The sequence below is a fragment of the Panthera tigris genome, chromosome B3 (genome assembly GCF_018350195.1).
Source record: "Panthera tigris isolate Pti1 chromosome B3, P.tigris_Pti1_mat1.1, whole genome shotgun sequence".
NCBI lineage: Eukaryota > Metazoa > Chordata > Mammalia > Carnivora > Felidae > Panthera > Panthera tigris.
Genome location: NC_056665.1, coordinates 72,621,214 through 72,642,685, shown reverse-complemented (window position 1 = coordinate 72,642,685; position 21,472 = coordinate 72,621,214). Strand labels below are relative to the sequence as shown.

General features: G+C 39.0%; 1 protein-coding gene, 2 long non-coding RNA genes and 1 gene segment (V, D, J or C); 1 reads left to right on the top strand and 3 right to left on the bottom strand.

Moving 5' to 3' along the window:
* Positions 1–21,472, bottom strand: part of LOC102961379 (M1-specific T cell receptor alpha chain-like) — a 476,819-nt gene that overhangs the window by 382,624 nt on the left and 72,723 nt on the right. The gene's annotated exons all lie outside the window — the stretch shown is intronic.
* On the bottom strand, positions 1,460–2,147 carry LOC122239549. The segment is given in 2 exon segments: positions 1,460–1,818; positions 2,067–2,147. Coding segments are annotated over 2 exon segments (366 nt in total).
* LOC122239551 lies at positions 1,760–7,210 on the top strand. The gene is made up of 3 exons (XR_006218736.1): positions 1,760–1,840; positions 5,461–5,533; positions 7,152–7,210. It is a non-coding gene; the product is annotated as an uncharacterized LOC122239551 (long non-coding RNA).
* Positions 17,309–18,409, bottom strand: LOC107181157. The gene is made up of 3 exons (XR_006218734.1): positions 18,383–18,409; positions 17,958–18,189; positions 17,309–17,485 (listed from the first exon to the last, which is right to left on the bottom strand). It is a non-coding gene; the product is annotated as an uncharacterized LOC107181157 (long non-coding RNA).

Below are 21,472 nucleotides of genomic sequence, written 5' to 3'. Positions count from 1 at the left end.
GCTCACATTCTGTCTCTCTCTCTCAAAAATAAATAAACATTTAGAAAAAAATAAGAAAAAATTAATTCCAGTATTGTTAACATACAATGTTATATTAATTTCAGGTGTACAATAGAGTGATTCAACAATTCTATACATTACTCAGTGCTCATCATGATGAGTGTACTCTTAATCCCCTTCAACTATTTCACCCATCCCCATCCACCTTCCCTGTGGTAACTATCAGTTTGTTCTCTATAGTTAAGAGTCTGTGTTTTGGTTTGTCTCTTTTTTCTTTGTTCATTTGTTTTATTTCTTACATTCTACATATGAGAGAAATCATACGGTATTTGTTTTTCTCTGACTGACTTATTTTATTTAGCATTATACCCTCTAGATCCATCCATGTTGTTGCAAATGGCAAGATATCATTCTTTTTTATGGCTGAGTAATATTCCATTATGTGCAAATCCCTTGCCCATTTAAAAATTGGTATTTGCCTTTTTATTGTTGAGTTCCAAGTTATTTTTTATATATTCTCAATACTGTGTTCTTATCAGATATATGACTTGCAAATATAGTTTTCCATTCTGTGGGTTGTCTTTTCATTTTCATTGGTGGAAAACTTTGTGGTCTCTGACAAAAGTTCTTAGTATTGATAAAGTGCAGTTTATTTTTTTCTTTGGTTGCTGTGCTTTTGATATCATGTCTAAGAAATGGTTGCATAGTCCAGGATCACCAAAATTTTGCCTCTATTTTCTTCTGAGAGCTTATAATTTTAGCTCTTACATTTTGATCTTTGATCCACTTGAAGTTTTTTTTTCAGTTTTCAGTTATTTATTTTGAAAGAGACAGAGAGAACATGAGCGAGGGAGAGGCAGAGAGAGGGAGACAGAGAAAATCTTCGCCATCAGCACAGAGCCAGATGCAGGCATCGAACCCATGAAACCATGAGACCATGACCTGAACCAAAATCAAGAGTCTGGATGCTCAACTGACTGAGCCACCCAGTGCCCCAATTTCAGTTAATATTTGAATAGGTGTATATTCTTTTGCACGTGGCTATCCAGTAGTCCCAGCATCATTTCCCCATTGGATGGTTTTAGCACCCGTGTTAAAAATCATTTGCCCATGGATGTCTGGGTTTACTCCTGAACTCTCAATTCTCTTCTACTGATATCTATCCATTTTTAAAGAGAGATGTGTTAAATCTTCTACTGTGATTTTGTACTGATCATTTCTCCTTACGTACTGACAAAATAAGTAAATAAATCTCTCTACATATTAAAAAGGAGTTGTGTTCATTAAGCAAAGGGCACAATCTTTTGAAGATAGAGCCTTGAATACATGAGGGTTTGCAGTAATGGCAGGTGAGAATTCTACCACTGAACCACCAATGCCCCACGAGAGTTTGCAGTAATGGGAGAGCAGGGCACATAGGTTGTGTGTATGATCATATTTCATGCCAAGAGGAGCAGCAGCTCGAGGCAGCATAGTGACTAGGGTTCCAGCTGCAAGTTTATGTGCAGGTTGCAGGTGCTCGGGGAGCACAGTGCTGCGCACTGCAGAAGTAGGTTCCTGCATGTTTAGTCTCAGAGGCTGAGATGTTCAAGAAGCTGTCCATTCTCGTTGCGCCCAACTGAGCAGTCAGTTTTCCACTTCTGGTCACTTCACCAGGCCTATATGAGGCTATCAGTAGGACAAGGCCTTCCCCAGGATCCTGCTTGAACCATAGTAAGGTGTTGATTGTACTTGAGGAATTGCAATTCATGGAGACATCCTCTCCTTCCCGAACAGACACAGAATGAGGACTCTGATTCACCTGCTGGCCATTCACCCCTGTTTAGAAAGACAAAAGAAGGTATTCAAAATCATTTTTTAGGTCACTTTTGTTGGAGCTGTGATGGGCACCCTTCCCTAACTCCCAGCTTTACCACTGTGCTTTTTTTCTTTCCTCCCTCCCTGTCTAGCTTTTCTCCTTCTGCTTCTCTTTTCATAAACTTGACTAAAACATCACCTTCTGCCTTCACAGAATTTCCACCTCTTTAGAATTCTCTGTGTGAGACTCAGAAACCCCCAAGACTCACATGTCAGCTGCATCCACAAGAATATTAATGAACCTTTGAGGAGCATCCTTATCACAAGTCGTTCAGCAAAGAATTATTTCCTAAAAGGGTTTTTGCTTCAAGAAACTCCTCTGAGCTTCGTGTAACACTATAAATACCACCGTGATGTTAAAATATCTGTTCTGTGTTTCAGCCAATCTGATCTCTAACTGGAGGTTTCTCTGAGTTTGGAGCTGATCTTGAAGGTTAAGTCTGAATGGAGACACTGCCCCCTTATGACTTGTCACTGGATTGCTGTTCTTTCATGCCACTATTGGAGAGTTGTAAAAATAATTCTATTTCTCCCATTCATTTGATGAACCCTTATGAGTACCCACTATCTGCTAGGGAAATACAGAGATATGAACAAGACAGACAGGAACTCTGCATCTGGGCACCTTATAATATCTCCCTGGAAAATCAGTGAGAGCTGGATTTATGATTAAGCATGGTGAATCGGAGACATATTTTTTTCTCTGTGCCTTTCTCAGAAACCACTGAGAGTAAACATTCTTTTAAAAGTCACGAACCTCAAAGGACATATAGAACAGAGACAAGAGATGACGGCCTGTAAGACGTTTAGGTAACTGATTGTGAACAGATAACTGGTAACTGGTTTAGCTGACTGAAGAAAGTTGAATCCTAAGGGCCCACAGAGGGCAATGCCAACAAAAACCCAGGTGCTCTGAAAATCTCAAGAATTTGGGCACTTGATACTTCAGAAGATCAGAGTGAGGGGTGCAGGGTAAGGGAACTTTAAATAGAATGTACCAGGTATAAAGTATAAAGTATCAAGTTATACTCTCAGATCTCCCATCCTGACCTGGAAAAGTCAGATGTCCACTCCTTTCCACCTGCTTTCATGGAAAAAAAAAAAAAACAAACTATTTTTTTCTAAAGATATTGACTAAAGAGGCATATAAGAGTCTGGGATACCAGGTTCAATTGAGAACTAAATGAGGCAAATACTGAAAAACAGAGGAACCAGAGCCACCTCCTTTGCTCAGATCCCACGTTCATATCCCACTAAGTATGAATGAGCATCTGGGATCACAGGGCATTTGACAAGATTACCTTAACATGAAAGGCAGAGACGAGAACGAAAAGAGAAAAGGACCCTGACAGTGACAATGCAGGAAAAAGATTACCGTTGCTTACTGACAGAGTAGGGTGAACATTCTGACTTTTTTAAATGAAGAAAATAAAACTTTGAATAATAGCAAAGGCTCATTTTTATAGAATGGAATTTTAGAGGGGAAGTTTTGTCTTTAAAAAAAAAATGATCTGACAACTTGGAGTTTCAAATGCTGAGGATCTGGGCTGAGTGCCTGAGGAACACCTTGTAGCTTCTGTCCTGATTTACATAAATGAGCTTCCTACCTTGTACTGACCAGGGCATTCATTTTCTATCCCATTGTGCTTCTTAGACTTAGGAAAGCAGGGCTTTTTTAGGGTCAATGCTAATTGTAGGTCTAGGTTTGCCAGAGGGTTACTTCTGTGTGTATATTTACCTTGTTTCTTCTCTATTCCTTTTCCTAAAGCAAAAATACTGGCAACCTAACATTCTCTTTTTTCTTCCTTTCCTTTCCTTTCCTTTCCTTTCCTTTCCTTTCCTTTCCTTTCCTTTCCTTTCCCCCTTCCTTCCTCCCTTCCTTCCTTCCCTCCTTCCTTCCTTTCTTCCCTCCTTCCTTCCTTTCTTCCCTCCTTCCTTCCCTTCTTTCTTCCTTCCTTCCTTCCTTCCTTCCTTTCTTCTTTCTTTCTTTCTTTCTTTCTTTCTTTCTTTCTTTCTTTCTTTCTTTCTTCTCTATACCCAATGTGTGGCTTGAATTTACAACTCTGAGATCAGGAGTCACAAGCCCTACCAGTTGAGCCAGCCAGGTGCCCTTTCTTGCTTTTTAGTGACGCTGCAATATTTTATTAAAGTAATGCATTTTTTAAAAAAGAAACAAAGCAAACAGAATAAACAAAAAACCAGGACATCTCCTTTTAGATAAAAACAAATTTGCATTAATCTGGTAATCTTTAATGATATGTGGGAGGCATAAAGAGGACAGGTCAAGTTTATCACTAGATCTACTGCCCCCTTGTAATCATCAAGGTGGCTGTTGCAGTCTCCCTGATGATGAGCCACTGTTCCAGTTCTCCATGAAGCCCTGATGTCTTAGGGCTTGAAAGCACCCCCATTTTCTTGAGATTGCTGGCAGAATATTTATGTCCCCTAACAGAGAACAGGCCAGGTAGCAGTGTATGAAGGGTGACAGTAAGCACTGGGATAAACATGTCATACTTTTCTGGATCCTGAATTTAAAGCTTTTTTTTTTTTTTTTTTTTTTTTTGGTATATTGAAACAAATGAGGGCATATTACAGAATAGAATGTGACACATGAATTTTAAAGACAGAACATGAGATTTCAAAGAGATATCATCTATATAGTAGACAACATCTCACGGGCCTATGACAATACAGCCTCACTCTCCTAGCTGTTAGCAGGAATTTGTAGGAAAACTTTTAAAAACACTGAGGTTAATGAGAGGACCCATATATGTCTTAAGTGTGCAAACTACAACCTAAGAAATACAGTTGCTATGTATTCTAATTTAATTGTTCAGATAATTTTCTAACTAGAATGACTCTGCCAGAAAATCAAGCACAGCAAATGGCTTTAGTGAGCTTGTGCAAAATGAAAACCCTGCCAAAAAAGGATAGATTATTACTATTTAAAGTTGGAGGAGAAAAAAAGATACCAATCAGGAACCCCAGAAAAATAAAATAAACTAAAGTAAATATGAGAAGCCACCACTTTTCAGTGCAGGACACTGATACATAGGCTGCATACATTGGCCCAGGGGAGAGATTTGAGACTCAAAAAAGGTCTAACTCAGTTACCTGGTAGGGTCAGGAGCAGAGTAACCCAGTTTCCATCATTTTTTAATTTTTTTAAGTTTAGATTCAAATTAGTTAACATACAGTGTAGTATTGGTGTCAGGAGTAGAATTTGGTGATTTATCACTTAACAACACCCAGTGCTCATCCCAACAAATGCCCTCCAAGTACATCACCCATTTAGTCCATCCCCTACCCATCTCCCCTGCATTAACCCTCAGTTTGTTCTCTGTATTTAAGAGTCTCTTATGCTTTGCCTCCCTCTCTGTCTTTATCTTGTTTTTGGTTCCCTTCCCCTATGTTCATCTGTTTTGTTTCTTAAATTCCACATAGGAGTGAAATCATATATTGGTCTTCCGCTGCCTAACTTATTTCACTTAGCATAATACACTGTAGTTCCATCCACATTGTTGCAAATGGCAAGATTTCATTCTTTTTGATTTCCAAGTGTATATACCACATCTCCATCATTTTCTGATATGCATTTTACAGAATGCAAAGCACAACCTGCCTTCTGGCTTCAGAAAATTTGTCCAGGAGCACCCACTAAAAGGAAGCAGGCAAGGTAAGGATTCATCACGTGACAGGCGAGTGGCCTCTATGTCTCTGGAGTGGCTGTGTTACCCTAGAATTCCAGTTTTCAAAAGCATTCATTGATGTTCCCCTATGTCTCTGGAGTGGCGTCCAATGTGTTCCCCTAGAATTCCAGTTTTCAAAAGCATTCATTGATGCTAATATCTTCTCTCACTCAGCTTTCCCATGAGTAAAATGCATATAATAATATCTGTCATTCTATGCCTTTTATGGTATTGAATCTAAATGGCCATGGTTCTTTCAATGTTGTGTGTTGCACACATCTATCACAATGATTGTACGTAGATTGTGTCTATCTTAGATACGAGATACTACAAATTACTGTGTGTAGTGTCAAGCAATAGAATCTCTGTTCTTTTTCTTTTCTGGATTATATTATCCTTCTAAGCAAATTTGAATAATAACATATTTAAAAAAATTTTTTTTGCAATGTGGTGCCTGTACCCTCGCCCACGGGAGTCACCCCAGATGGGTACACTATGGTTTAGCAGTGTGAGAAACAGCATTTGACACAAAATGTCCTTTCTCTCCAACAGTCACCCTAAGAGAAAGGGCACCATTGGAGGTTACTCCCTTTGAATCTCCTCCAATGTTCCCTTTTCAAATACAAGCAATCCAGGGAGAGCTAATCTAGAATGTTGCACTGAGATGTTAGGTTACAAACCAACTTCATTTTGGAGACTGAGCTGGGAAATGGATATGGAATCGATAAAATGGGAGAAGATTTTGGAAAGCAATTTGGTGACTGGAAACATTAGGCTTTGGGTGGGCAAAAGGGTGTTAAAAGGTCGCAGAGTACATTAGGAGTTTGGGGAAAAGCAGGAGTGGCTGATAGGAGGGAGGTTCACAAAGGTGTGGGGATGGGGAAAAACTAAGGACAAAATCTCTGCATGCGCATCTGGCCTTAAGTGCACATCTTTCATCAAAGACAATGGATAAGACAAGTGGGAAAAATGTCTGTAAGATGAACGCTGCTGCAAGGATGAAATATAATTTGTTTCTTTTTGAAACTACATCAGAGTGAGGGGCTGCAGCCAGTGGGCAGTGAGAACGAGTGAGGCCCTATTGTTGGAGAAGAGAGGGGCAGTCTGTGAACTGTTTTCGGTCTCTCTGTCATTTATCTATCCATCCATTTGTATATCTCTATATTTGTAATATAAACTTAGGAAAAAAATATTGCCCCTGATTCCTCCCAGTGCGACAATATTGCTGCCCTGATACTCATGGTATAGTCCTAAAATGCCACAAGGAATCTCCTAAATGACTCAGAATTTCTTTCTGTTAATAAGCTGAGTGAGTAGCAGAAGGGAAAGAGTTTCCTTGGGACACTAAAGCCACAAGGTTTGTGCACAGTTATTGCAAAAATCACTGAAATCCATGCCATTCTTATCCCAGTTTGAGGTTCTATCTACTAAAAAGTACGCATTACCTAGACAGAAAATCAAATGAAATTAGGGAATCAAGGTAGAGCTTCCCCTACTCTCACTCCAGAACTTTCTTCTTCTTGTGTGTGTTTTTGTTTTTTATTTTTTTGTTTGAATTTTTGCTTTTGTTTCTTTGTTTTGTTTTTGTTTTTGTTTTGCAATGAGACTACGGCATCTTCCTAAGGCTTCTCATCTTGGCAAGCGTCCAGTCACCCCTTCGGAGCCCTGTGTCAACAGAGCATCTGTGGCCCAGCTGCATGTTTGGGGACAGCCTGCACAGGTCTGGAGATCACAGTGTATCTCCTGCACAGAGATAGATGCCTGAGTGGCTGGGCTGGGAGGCTGTGATATGCAGGGAAGTTTGCTGCTTTTTCTCATCCAACTTAGCAGTAATTTTTTCATGACTCTTTTCTTCCCCACTTTTCTGTAACATCATCAAGGAGCTTAGACCTTCACCATTCTTTTGCCTGTACCAGCCCAGGGTATATAAAGTCTTTGATGAACTGCAGTTTATGGTGAAATCTTCTCCCTCTTGGATGATCAGGGAACGTGGACTCTGCTCCAGTTCTTGGCTACTGACCCCTGTTCAAAGAGACAATATAAAGAAAATACAGAAGACCGGCGTAAGATCATCATGACCCCAGTAGGGAAGGTTTTTCTCCGCGGAGCTTTTCACCTCCCCCCAGGAACAACGTTATCACATCAACATAGAATATTGTCTATCTTTCCAACATGTAACTGGCTCTCAAATGGGCCTACCCGGGACAAGAAGAGGACTCAATTCCTGCCCTCCGGGAGCTGTCACCATCCCCTGACTCTCCTAGATGAACCGTATACTTACAGGCCACTTGCAACTCTAATATTCCTATGAGTACTTGGAGGAGAGTCTCCATCCTTTGGTTCATCAGAAAACACAGCCCGATCAGGTGTTGTCATACGAGCTTTCACAGCACAGTTTACTTTAGCTCAGGGGTCTCTCATGGGTGGGAGGAGACTGAGCCAGAGACCAGACTTGTTTTCCTGTTCTTCCCGTGCTGCACAAACCTGAACTCAAACACTTTTTAAACACTGCCACCTTTTGGCCAGACTGAGAAATATTGAATAATGGAGGACTTCAAAATTAATTTATATATATGAGGTACACTTATTTATTACACCAGGTATGGTATTTATGATTAGATATAGAAAATATCCTGTTACCTTTGCATGCTTGAAACAGTTTCCCCTTGTAATAAAAGGAAAATGAAAAATTCTGCTCTCTATAACACTGATTAATTGGTTTTCAACATTTAGTTCTGCCTGCCTTTGATTTTGGTCTTTCAAAAAACTGCTTTATTGAGGCATACTTGACATAATAAACTGCATATATTTAAAATGTACAATTTGATCATTTTTGACATGGGCATACAAATGTGAAATCATAAGTCACTGAGCTCTCTAAGTCTTGGATCTTGATCTTTTGCCTTTGTTTCCCTCTTTTTTCTGCTACATTATTCTCCATGATTTTATCTTCTAAAACACTGAGTCTCTGCTCTGCTTCACCCGTCCAAATGTGAAATCATCATCACAATCAACATACTGAGTATATGCACCTCCTCAGATCCTTCCCCCCCCCCCCCCACCTTGTGACCCTATTCATCGTGCTCCTTTTTAACCCCTCTGGTATACTTTCCTGGCACTTCACTCCAACCCCTATTCAGACCCAGGCAATCAGTGGTCTGCCTTCTCTTACTAAAAGGGCTTGCATTTTCTGGAATTTTATGTAAATAGAATCATAGAGTGTGTATTCTCTCATCTGGTGTCTTTTGGCATATTTCTTTTGAGATTCATCCATGTTGTTACATTTATCGGTAACTGATTCATTTTCATTGTTGACTGGTATTCCATTGTGTAGCTATACCACAATGTATTTATCCATTCACCTGTTGATGGACTTCTTGGTTATTTCCAATTACTGTTTTCCAAACAATTGTGAAGATTCACTTATAATTGTTTATATAGACATAAACTGTAATTTCTTTTGGGTTAGAACCCAGAAGTGTAATTGCTAGGCTAAATGGTGGGTTCATGTTTAACTTGTTAATAAACGGTGAAACTGCTTTCTCAGTGATTGTACCATTTACATTCCCAACAGTGTAGGAGTTCCAGTTTCTCCAAGATTTCACCAATACTTGGTATGGTCTGTCACTTATATTTTAGCCATTCTAGTAAGTATGTAGTGGTATCCTGTCATTTTAACCTGCATTTTCCTTAAGAATAATGATGCTAGCATTTTTTTCCACGTGTTTATTTACTATACATAGGGTTTTTGGTTTGGTTTGGTTAAGTGTTTGTTCAAATTGTTAACCCATTAAAAAAATTGTCCTTATTAAGTTCTGAGAGCTTTTAAAATATATATTCTAGATATAGGTCTGCTTTTAGGTATATGTTCTGCAAAGATTTTCTCCTAGGCTATGGCTTCTGTTTTCTATTTTCCTAACAATGTCTTTTAAAGAACAAACATTTTTTTTAAGTTTATTTATTTTTGAGAGAGAGAGAGAGAGAGAGAGAGAGTGTGTGTGTGTGTGTGTGTGTGTACATGCACGAGGGAGGGGCAGAGAGGGAATTCCAAGCCGACTCTGTACTGTAAGCACAGAACCCAATGTGGGGCTCAATCTCATGAACCGTGAGAGCATGGCCTGAGCCAAAAACAACAGTTGGATGCTTAACCAACTAAGCCACCCAGTCATCCCTAAAGAGAAAACATTTTTAATATTGTGAAGTCCACGGTACTGATTTTTTTAAACCCACTTTATTGAGGTGTGATTGACATACAAAATGCTATATGTGTTTAATGTATACAACTGGGTGAGTTTGGAAATAAGTCTGTATTCACGAAACTATCCTTACAATCAATGCCATAGATATATCCATACCTACAAAAGTTTCCTCCTGCTCTCTATTTTTAAATTTTTATTTTTATTTTTTTGTGATAGAAACCCTGAACAGAGGTCTACTCTCTTAGCAAATTTTAAAGTATACAATACAATATTGTTAGCTATAGGCACTGTGCTCTGCAGTAGATCTCTATGACATATTTATCTTGCATATTTGAAACTTTGCGCCCTTTGACCAACATCTCCCCACTCCTGCTTCCTCCAGCCCGTAGCAACCACTATTCTATCCTTTGCCTCTATGAATTCGATGATTTTTAGATTTGTTATATAAGGGGATCATGTAATGTTTGTTCTTCTCTGTCTGGCTTATTTCATTTAGCATAATGTCTTCCAGGTTCATCCATTTGTCACAAGTGGCAGGGTTTTCTTCTGTTTTAAAGGCTGAATCATATTCTACTGTATGTAAACACCACATTTTTTAAGTTTATTTATTCATTTTGAGAGAGCAAGAGTGGGGGATGGGCGGGAGAGAGGGAGAGAGAGAATCCCAAGCAGGCTCTGTACTGTCAGCACAGAACCCGATGCAGGGCTCGAACTCACAAACTGTGAGATCATGACCTGAGCTGAGATCAAGAGTCGGACACCTAACTGACTGAACCACCCAGGCGCCCCCACATTTTCTTTATCCATTTATCTGTTAGTGGACATTTAGGTTACTTCCGTGTCTTGTCTATTGTGAATAATGCTGCAGTGAACATGGGAATACAGATATCTTTGAGATCCTGACTTCAATTCCTCTGTACATATACCCAGAAGTGGGATTGCTAGATCATATGGTAGTTCTATTTTTCACTTGTGTAGATTTTAAAATCTTATGTCATGTATCCTTTGCATCATAATTAATTGATTTTTGCCAAATCCACAGTATCTAAGATTTTCCCTGCTGTTTTATTCTAGGAGTTCACAGTTTTAGCCCTCTCATTTAGTTCTATAATCTATTTGGAGTCAATTTTTTATATTGTGTGAGCTAAGGGTTAAGGTTTATATTTTTGAATATGGCTATCCAACCATGCTATTAAGCTATTAAGCATGATTTGTTAAAAAGATTATTTTTTCCTCATTGACTTGTTATGGTACTTTTACTGAAAGTCAACGGACCATATATGTGTGAGCCTATTTCTGGACCTTTTATTCTGTTCCAGTGTTACATCTGTCTACCTTTACATCGATCCCATAGTTTCTCAATTATTGTATTTTCATAAAAACAATAATAATAGTGTTGGTTCCTTAAATTTGCTATTGCTTTCAAAATGTTTTTACTAACATAGTCCCTTTTAACTTTCATGCATACCTTACAATCCTTTTGTCAATATCAACAAAACTTTCTGCTGGGATCTTGATTGGTATTACATTGAATATGTAAATCAATTTGGAGAGAATTAACATTTAATATGGGTCTTCCAAGCCATGAATACAATAATTCTACATTCATTTAGCTCTGAAGTTTCCCTCAGAAATTTTTGTATATCTTTCAGTGTACAAGTGTAGCACATTTTTGTCAAATTGGGTGCTAAATTTAGTTTGTTGATGCCATTATAAACTGTATGATATGTATTATATTTTATTTCAATTTTGATTGTTTATTATTAAAACATAGAAACACAGTACAATTGGTATTTTGAGACTGTATCTTGTAACTTTGCCAAACTCACTGATAGCTATATAGTAGCTTTAAAATTTTTTTTAATTTTTTTAATGTTTATTTATTTATTTTTGAGAGAGAGAGAGAGAGAGAGAGAGAGAGAGAGAGAGAGAGAGAGAGAACGAGCAGGGGGAGGGGCAGAGAGAGAGAGAGAGAGAGAGGGAGACACAGAATCCCAAGCAGGCTTCGCACTGTCAGCACAGAGCCACGTGTAGGGCTCTAACTCATTAATCGAACTATGAGATGACCACCTGAGCTGAAACTAAGACCTAGTCATCCAGGAGCCCCTATAGTAGCTTTTTAAAATCACAGATTCTGTAGGATTCACTACATAGACAATTATGTTGTTTGTAAACCAGGAGTTTCTTTTTCTTTGCGCATATGATTGTCTTTTCTTTTTTCTTTTGGTCTCATTCATTGCATGGATCTTTCTTCTGTTCCTTTCTCTCTTTCTTCTACCCTTGGCATTCCCATTATGTGTATGTCACACCTTTGTAGTTGCCACAGTTGTTGGACATTCTGTTCCTTTTTTTCAGTCTTTTTTCTCTTTGCTCTTCAATTTTTAAGGCTTCTATTAATATACCATCTAGCTCGGAGAGTCTTTCCTCAGCTGTGTCCAATTTACTAATAAGTCCATTAAAGGCATTTTTCATTTCTGATACAGTGTTTGTCTTCTCTGGCATTCCTTTTTTGGTTCTTTCTTAGGCTTTCCACCTCTCTGCTTACCTTGCCCATCTGTTCTTATGTGCAGTCTAGTTTATCCATTAAGTTCTTTTTTTTTAAGTTTTTTCATTAATTTTTTTTTTTAACATTTATTTATTGTTGAGAGACAGAGAAGGAGTAGGAGAGGGGCAGAGAGGGAGACAAAGAATCCAAAACAGGCTCCAGGCTCTGAGCTGTCAGCACAGAGCCCAATGCAGGGCTTGAACCCACAAGCAGTGAGATCATGACCTGAGCCGAAATGGGATGCTCAACCAACTGAGCCACCTGGGGGGGCCCCTATCCATTAAGTTCTTTAGCAAATTATAGTTGTTTTAAATTCCTGGTCTGATAATTCCAGCATCCTTGCTGTATCTGATTTGATGCTTGCAGAGCGCCTGGGTGGCTCAGTCAGTTAACGGTCTGACTTTGGCTCAGATCATGACCTCACAGTTCATGGGTTTGAGCCCAGCACTGGGCTCTGTGTTGACAGTTCAGAGCCTAGAGTCTGCTTCTGATTCTGTGTCTCCCTCTCTTTCTGCTCCTCCCCTGCTTGCACTGGCTCCTGTGCTCTCTCTCTCTCAAAAAAATAAATAAACATTAAAAAATTTTTTTTGAACAGAGTGCCCTTGCCAGTCCCCCCCCCCACCCCACCCCCCCACCCCTCCTGCCACCACCTGCCAGAAGCAGAAAGGGATTTTTCTCTGAAATTTACTTTGGAAAACCTTTGGAGATCTATTTCACAAAACTGTGGGCACACCCTGTTACCAGGGCCTCCTGGAGTTTTTAATTCTCAGACTTGTCCACACTGAGCCTCCAGCAATTCATGAATTACAATTCAGGTTTTCCTATCAGGCTTTGGCTCCTGAGGTGATTTCTGTTTGTGAATCTCTGCTCCAGTAAACAGTGAATCCCTGTAGTATTTGCCTGTCTTTCCAGTCTAGGGTGTGGCCCGTTAGCCTGTGTCCTCCTCACCAAGAAGAGTTGATAGTTTTTCAGTTTGTTCAGCTTTTTACTTATTATTAGAATGGAGTGATGACTTCCAAGCTCCCTCCATGTGGAAACTGAAACCGGAAGTTTCTGCAATGTACGTCTTAATTTATTATAATCGCTTTTAGGTTAATGCTAACTTAATTGCAATAAAACACAGAAACTTTGCTCTAAGGTAGCTCAGTTTCTTCCCTCCTCCTTTGGGCTATTCCTGTCATATATATCATGCCTATATATGCTATAAGCCCAACAACAGTGCATTATAATTTTTACTTTCTACTATCTTCATTTTTAAAAATTAGGAAGAGAAAGGAGAAAACATATTTAAAGGGCTTTTTATAATAATCCAAATATTGACTATTTGCAGTGTTCTTCCTGTGGTTTTGCATTATTGTCTGATGTCTTTTCTTTTCTCCCAAATGGTTCCGTTCCCTGCCCCCTTCTTTTGTTATTATTACATATATTATAAGTTTATAAACTATAAGTCTGCCATACAGTTTGAAAGTTATTGTTTCATGCAATTTTCTTTTAAATCAATTAAGAAAATGAAAGAAAAACATATGTATACTTCCTTTCTATCTATTTACTTGTATAATTATAATTACTTTTACTTGGGCATTTTATTTCTTTAGATGCATTCAAATTGCCATCTGAGGGGTGCCTGGTTGGCTCAGTCAATAGAGCATGCAACTCTTGATCTCGGGGTCATGAGTTTGAGCCCCACGATGGGTGATTTCTTTTTGAGACTATATTTTTAAAAATTACCATCTGATATCATTTCCTTCCTTCTTCTCTTCTTAAATGAAGTCTAATTCATATACAGTGTTATATTAGTTTCAAGTGTACTAATATAATTTCATTTCATTTTGAAAACTTTCCTTTAGTGTTTCTTGTTAAGCAGATCCCTGTTAGCAATGGATTTTCTCAATCTGAGTTTATGTGGGAAAGCCTTTATTTTGCCTTCTGAGGAGAGCATTTTCCTGATCAGCTTCTAGTTTAGGGAAAGGAATAAAATAGATGTGTCACTTCGAGTGAAGAACATCACAGGCACAAGTGCACAAGGGCACCTTGGCTGACTGATGGGGAGGCGGGAGGGTTCCTATCCTAGATCTCACCCACTTGGAAGGAATTTGAACAATGTAGCGTGTGCTAGGGCTGCTGGAACAAAGTACCACAAACGGCACAGCTCCAAAAACAGAAATAAATTGTTTCACAGCCCTGGAGCCTAGAAGTCTAAAGTCAAGATTTCAGCGGATTATTTCCTTCTGAGGGGCATGAGAGAAGGATCTGTTCCATGCCTCTCTTCTGGGCTTGAAGACTCATTACTCTGATCTCTGCCTTCATGTTTACAAGGCATTTGCCTTGTGTGTGTCTGTCTCCAAATTTTTCTCTTTTATAAGGATAGAAGTCATGTTGGGTTAGGGCCCACCCATAATGATCTGATTTTAACTTGATTGTCTCTGTAAAGACCCTATTTCCAAATAAGGTCATATTTTGAAGTACTGGAGGTTAGGACTGCAACGTGTGTGTGTGTGTGTGTGTGTGTGTGTGTGTGTGTGTGTGTTTGAATCTCATGTGTGTGTTGGGAGGGTGGCACAATTCAACCCATAACAAACGGTAAGGTTTTTTTAAATCAGTAAGCCTGTTACTCTTTGATTTTGAAATTCAACTTACATGGCATCTCTTCTATATAAGTAAAGTGCAGAATTGTGGAGTCCATCATTTTGATCAAGAGTCCTGTCTCCCCTCATCAAATATCTAACCCTAGCAGGGCTCACAAGTTCCTCCTTCAAACAGATTAAAAGAATGTTCTTGATTAGAAGAAAATGTAAGAATTTCAATTTATCAACTTGAGATAGGTAAAGTCTTCCTAGAAGGCTTAGATTTGATGGTATAAAAATTAAAATAGGGAGGGTGGGTGATGGGTATTGAGGAGGGCACCTTTTGGGAAGAGCACTGGGTGTTGTATGGAAACCAATTTGACAATAAATTTCATATATTAAAAAAAAATTTTAAAATATCCCCAATAATCATTGAATAAGCAAACTTAAAAGATGTAATACATTTGGAGAAAGTCTGTGCAATATATATAACAGGGAAAGTAATTCATATTATTAAAAAGAATTTTTAGAAATAAACAAGAAAAAGATAATCTATAAAAGTGCAAACACACAAGCTAAGTTGTTCAACTACCCTATGTTGTTGAACCATCAAGAAAATGCAAATGAAACCAACAAAATACTTTCAAGGTGTCTAAATTCTAAAACACATAGATAATAGTGTTAACCAAAATGCAGGGAAATAGGTTTCCCATATGCTGTGTTTTGCAGTGTAGACTGGTAGAACCATTTTGGAAGGCAAATTTTCAATATCTGTAAAAATATAAAATAGACATATCCTTTGACTGGCAATTTCACTTCTAAGAAATCATCCATATATAAATATATATGTATATATATCATATGTATATATATTTGTTGATTTATGATTCTGGTTAAGATAACTAAGAGAAGTAAAAAAATTTAAATATTATTAGTAAGTGTGCAGGCTAATTAAATTTTTATGCAGTCATACTAGAAAGTCTGTGTGTGCACATGTGTGTCTATGAGCACATCTCAAAAATACATTTTTAAATTTTTTTAATGTTTATTTATTTTTGAGAGAGACAGAATGTGAGTGGGTCGGGGGCAGAGAGAGAGGGAGACACAGAATCTGAAACAGACTCCAGGCTCTGAGCGGTCAGCACAGAGCCTGACTCGGGGCTCAAACTCACGAGCTGTGAGATCATGACCCGAGCCGAAGTCGGACACTCAACCAACTGAGCCACCCAGGCGCCCCTCAAGAATACATTTTTACATTAAAAAAAACCCAAGCTGCAGGAAAATACACATGGTATAATCCAATTTATATAAGGGAATTGGGTATTTATATGAACGCTCTTATAAATGAAAGGGGATGAGATTATCAAGACATACTCCAAGATGTCAAAATGGGTTATCGTAGGAGCTGAGAAGGAAATGAAGTGGAGATTGGGAGAGTCAGTGTTGGACTTTCAGGCTTTACTCTACGTCCTTATGTAATAATATCTTGAGTCTTTTGCAATGAGAGAAAATGTGTGTGTTTGTGTGTGTGTGTTGTGTAATAATAATATCTTAGCATAAAACCTAAAAATGAAATATCCACATATTTGTCCTATAGTTACCCCTTTCCCCAAATTGCCTCTATCCTGGTGATGTGTGTTGTACAGATAAGCAACAAAGAAAATTCCAAATTTTTCTCAAGGGCAAATGAATCAGTTTCTGAAATTCATTCCCATTTTTGAGAAGTTGGAAGGACTAATTGGTGAGATATCCAGAGGTTGGGTGCCTCCTCCGATCTGAGTGAAGAAAGTCTGTGAGACAACCCAATGGTTGTTCCCACCTATTTTGGGGAGACCTATATAGAAAGCAACATTTGATGAAGACAAAGAACTATGGCAGCACTGGGTGTTATATGTAAGTGATGAAATCACTAAATTCTACTCCTGAAACCATTATTACACTATATGTTAACTAACTTGGATTTAAAATTAATTAATTAAAAATATATTAAATTAAAAAAAAACAAAGAGCTATGGCAGATTCTCATTTCCCTTTCCTTTTATGGCAGGTTTACAGTTGTGTCTCTTCGTTTCCTTGCAAGCGTTTTAGTCCTTCCCTTTAATAACTAAGCCCTTCTTCTGCATCCTCTTTCATCCTTTTATTCTTTCTTCCTTGACTTCCTTACAATCTTCTCTTCACCTCTTCCCCCTTTTCTTCTTTACGTCTCTTCTACTGGGCTCCGGCTCATTCTTGTGCAGTGACCTCTTGAGATGGCAGCTGCTGCTTCCCTTCCCTCCCTTTCCCTCCCCTCCCCTCCCCGCCAGGCAGATAGTGTACAGGTGCGGCCCCATCTGTCCCAGTGTGTGTCTCTGGTGATGCAGTAGTACACGGCGGCATCTCTCAGGGTAACCCGGGGCAGGATCAAGGCACTGGACTTTCTGTCTTTTGCGATGGTTAGAGAGGCCATTCCATTAGTCACATTGTCTTTTAGACCATGAATCAAATACTCTGGCCCATGGTGGGGAATCTGTCGATACCAATGTATGTACTCACTCCCACTGATTGTGGAGTGGTTGCAGGGCAGGCGTACAGGTTCCTCTTCTGTACTCTCCATTGCATTTGGCTGTGTGGTCTTAGCATCGCTCATAATACCTGAGGGGTTGAGAAACAATAGATTAGCTCTGGTGGTCAGTTGTGGGTGCCTCTAAGGTCAGGTTCACAAGCACTCCCAGAACTCTCCTCTTGGCCTTGTCCCAAAACCTAAGCATTTTTGTGTGTGCTACACACGATGAGAGAAATATTACTGGCATGTATTATTGATCCCTCCAGATCCACAAGGCCAAAGATAAATTTCTGTGTTCCATGACACTTGGTCTCAAGGACCTCAAAACTCCTTACAGCCTGAGAGCTGTGAGACTCAGGAGGTCTTCTGTAAATGGTGGGTATGATTTTCTCCTCACAATGATACTCAGAGACACTCTCTAGAGAAACATAGATGAACAGAAGTGTATAAATGCAAATTTTGCCAGCCATTTGGTAAGTATAGTGGGAGAAATAGAAGAAACAGTTGCCTGCCTTTTGCTTTAGCTGAGAGAGTTCTCTTTATTAGACCTAGATCACTTACCTAAAGTTAGGAGAATAGCTAATCCCGTCAGTGATCTCATAGTTCAAGTGCAAACTGGAGTCCCAGGTCGCAGAGCTCAGGATCTGTATCTTAGCCTACACTGGGGGAGGTCCCAGCAAGACCTAGGCAGCCAGTAGCATAGCCCTCTGCCAGGCAGCTTTCCAGTTGGGTGTTTCCAAGCCAAGCATCAGCTGAACACGGAGCAGTCTCTTGATTGGGTCTACTCCCACTCCTAGGATTAAACAAAACATTTTAAAAGAGAACAAGGGTATTTTCCCAATGTCCAGGCCTAATTTAAAGGGCTTACACTAAGATCCTTTTCAAGGCTCAAACTCAAATTGGCTATGTCTGAGTGCAGCTGAATGAGCAAAATCATCCCCAAAGAGATTATCCAACTCTCATTTGTGGCACAAGGCAAAACCCACCACTAATTGGTGACTTGATGTTCCGCTGAGCTGGTATGAATGTCTTTTAATGCAAGAAACCTATATTGAGCCCTGGACTGTATAAGGAAGACGAGAATTCCTATCTGTATGCTCAGCCAGAGAAAGTACATCTCAGGAGCAGTAACAGACAATTTAACTTCAAAAGTTAGAAACTTCTTTCTGGTTAAAAAAAATGGCCATAAGCTGAGCTAAAAATCCAATAACATTGGAAGAAAATATTTGCAAGTTTATGACAAAAATAACTTCACAGTTGTATGATACTACTGTGCGTACTCTAACAGGAAAAGAAAAAATTGGAATCCAGTGTAAAAGCCAAAGTGAAAAAAAAAAAAAAAGCCAAGGTTCCTGGTATTCAGGTCTTCCATGTTGGCTCCTGAAATGGTATTTTAAGCTTCTTCCAGACAGACGTTGTTGGATGCCTCTGGTCTTGATACAGAAACCAATGACTTGAATGGTACTTATTCCTATCCCACCTGAGCCCATCTTCAACACATATTTTCTCATCTCCAAGCCTAGTGGTGGTGTGCATTGAGGCCGCTAAAAAGAAGGAAGGAATGAGAAGAGATGATTTGAAATGAAGCCATTTTACAAGAGGTGGAAATAAACATAAAAGAGTTTCCCTATTTATTCTAAAGAAATGGTTATTAAAGAAATGGGATAGAATAAAATTAAAATTTTTCATCCTTCTCTGCTCTAATAACTAAGCTTATCACTTTACTATAGGAACCAATATTTGGCCATTAAAAATTAAACTATTAATCACCTCTCTCTTTTCTTCCCATGAGAGGTCCGCTCTTTGCTCTGCATTGGGTAAGAGGTTTACCTATGTCCTTGAAGCTGTGTTCTCATTCCACGTGAGATTATGAAGTGCAAGGTGACAGGGGAGGAAAGTAAAGTTTTTGCGCAACTCAGTGATAATCTCCCCCTCAGTCTGGAAGGAGCTTTGGTTTGCAGGTGTAACAGCCCCCTCTTGTGACCGTGTGTATGAACTTCTTTACTTAGAACTAGGAACCAAGTCTGTCCACAGTCTTTCAAGGTTTGTGTTTTAGGTCTAAAGTTAAATACCTTGTCTATGATACCTCCCTCTAGTGGAAGGCTCAGTGAAGACCTTCCTACCACAATACTCTGAGATGAAAGACTGAATTATTTTCAGTCACTCAGGGATTTTAGAACTATTTCTGTTAGGTTTTTTCTCCCAGAAGTAGTTGTAAAACTCACTCTCAACCAAATTCTTTTCACTTCCCTTAGTACTTTCTTCTTCCTGTATTTGAAGGCAGTTCCCAAAGCCTACATTGTTTGTTGTTTAGCATAGGATTTGGTGAAAAGGGGCAGAAAAAGGAAACTATTAGCAAATAATGCATTGTTTTAGGCAAGTCGCTTTTCTAAGGGGAACAGAGGGGATCTATCTGGCAGGTTATCTCACTAATGCTGACTAGGTAATTCCATGTTAACTGGTTAAAGTTTACATTCCTGGAAGGTTGGAACTACAGTTAGGTTAGGGATTAAGTCTTGGTTTACTGATGTGGGGTTTAGCACAAGTGACTCCATTTTGAGCCTTCTGTTTCCTTTTTAACAAGCCTGTTTAGGGACAATTAGAGAAGCACTGGGTGGTTTACTTTAACCCAAGATACAAATGTAATACTTGGCAGTCTCAGGGAACAATATTGTTTTATACACTGAGCTCAATTAGGAGAACATTTTTTTTAATAGAAAGGAAGTTTACATTAGAAAGTCTCAACTGGGCTACCACAGTGCCTTCCTTCTTCCTGTCAGTGGTTCATGGGTTTTTCCTAAGCCTCTAAGCAGGTGGCTGCCTTTGTGGAGCTCCAAGGTTTTTGTTCATCTTCCACTATTATTTTTATTACCGTGGAACTACTGAGAGCACAGAAATACACCGCCGAGTCTGCCAGTTGTACGAGAGAGATGGTGAGAGCGATGGATTTTTCTGTCTTTTGAAAGTTCATGGAGAGGCGACCCTGCTTTGCATTTGGCATGCTTTCATCCTGGTAAATGAGGAAATGCATCCTTCCACTGGGAAGCTGTTTGTACCAATACAAAGTATAGTAATTACTCCAACTGGTTTCATACTTGTACTCCAAGGTGGCAGCTTTTCCTTCCTGAATTATTACCGTATTCTGCATTTGGATCACTCTCTCAGCCATGCCGGAACCTATGGAAAAAGAAAGGAAGTTTGGTTCTCTGAAATGTCTCAGATGGGTCATGAGGACTGGATTAATTTATGACACAAGGAGAAAGAAAAGAACCACATAGCATTTCATTTGCCCATCATCTCTCTTCCCTCTTAATATCCCTGTCCATTACAGCTTGCAGAGTCCCATTCTCGAACTAGAAGAGGCAGCTGAGGCCTCATGTTTACGGCCACTCTTACTGAAGCCAAAGGAGGCCAGGAATGCCCACAGCAGGCCAGGGCAGAGCATGATAGAAATTCTTCTGGTTGAAATTTCTCTTGGTCTCACTCCAGTCCAGAGACCAGCTCTTATCTGAGTCTCTGAGTGTAGGGTTCCTGGGGCTATAAGATGTTTCTGTCCCCAAATAGGAAGTAAGGTTCACAAGTGGGATGTCCCACTGCTATATGCAGAGACTGAAAATCTATCCCACCGCAAACCTCTGCTTTGCCTTGATGTTCTTCTGTAGCAATACACTTGAAAAATGGCTATTCTATCCAGCAAGGTACAAAAATTAAGTTTAATTATCTTTTTGTTATTGAATTCTCACTTAATATTATTGTGATCAGAGACTATATTCTGAATGATTTAAATCCTTTGCAACTGATTAAGTCTTGGTTTAAGATCCTGAATATAGTCAACTTTGATCAGTATTCTGTGGGCATTTGAAAAGAATATATATTCTGTTGTTTGAGGTTAAAGTGTTCTGAGATATGTAAAGTAGGTAAAGAATATTAATTGTGTTGGTCATATTTTCTCTACATTTCTACTGAGACATGTGTGTTAATGCCTGCCACTGTGGTTGTATATTTGTTTGTTGATTTTTACATCAACAAATTCTACTGGTTTAATTCTACTGATTTATGTTTGATATATTTTGAAG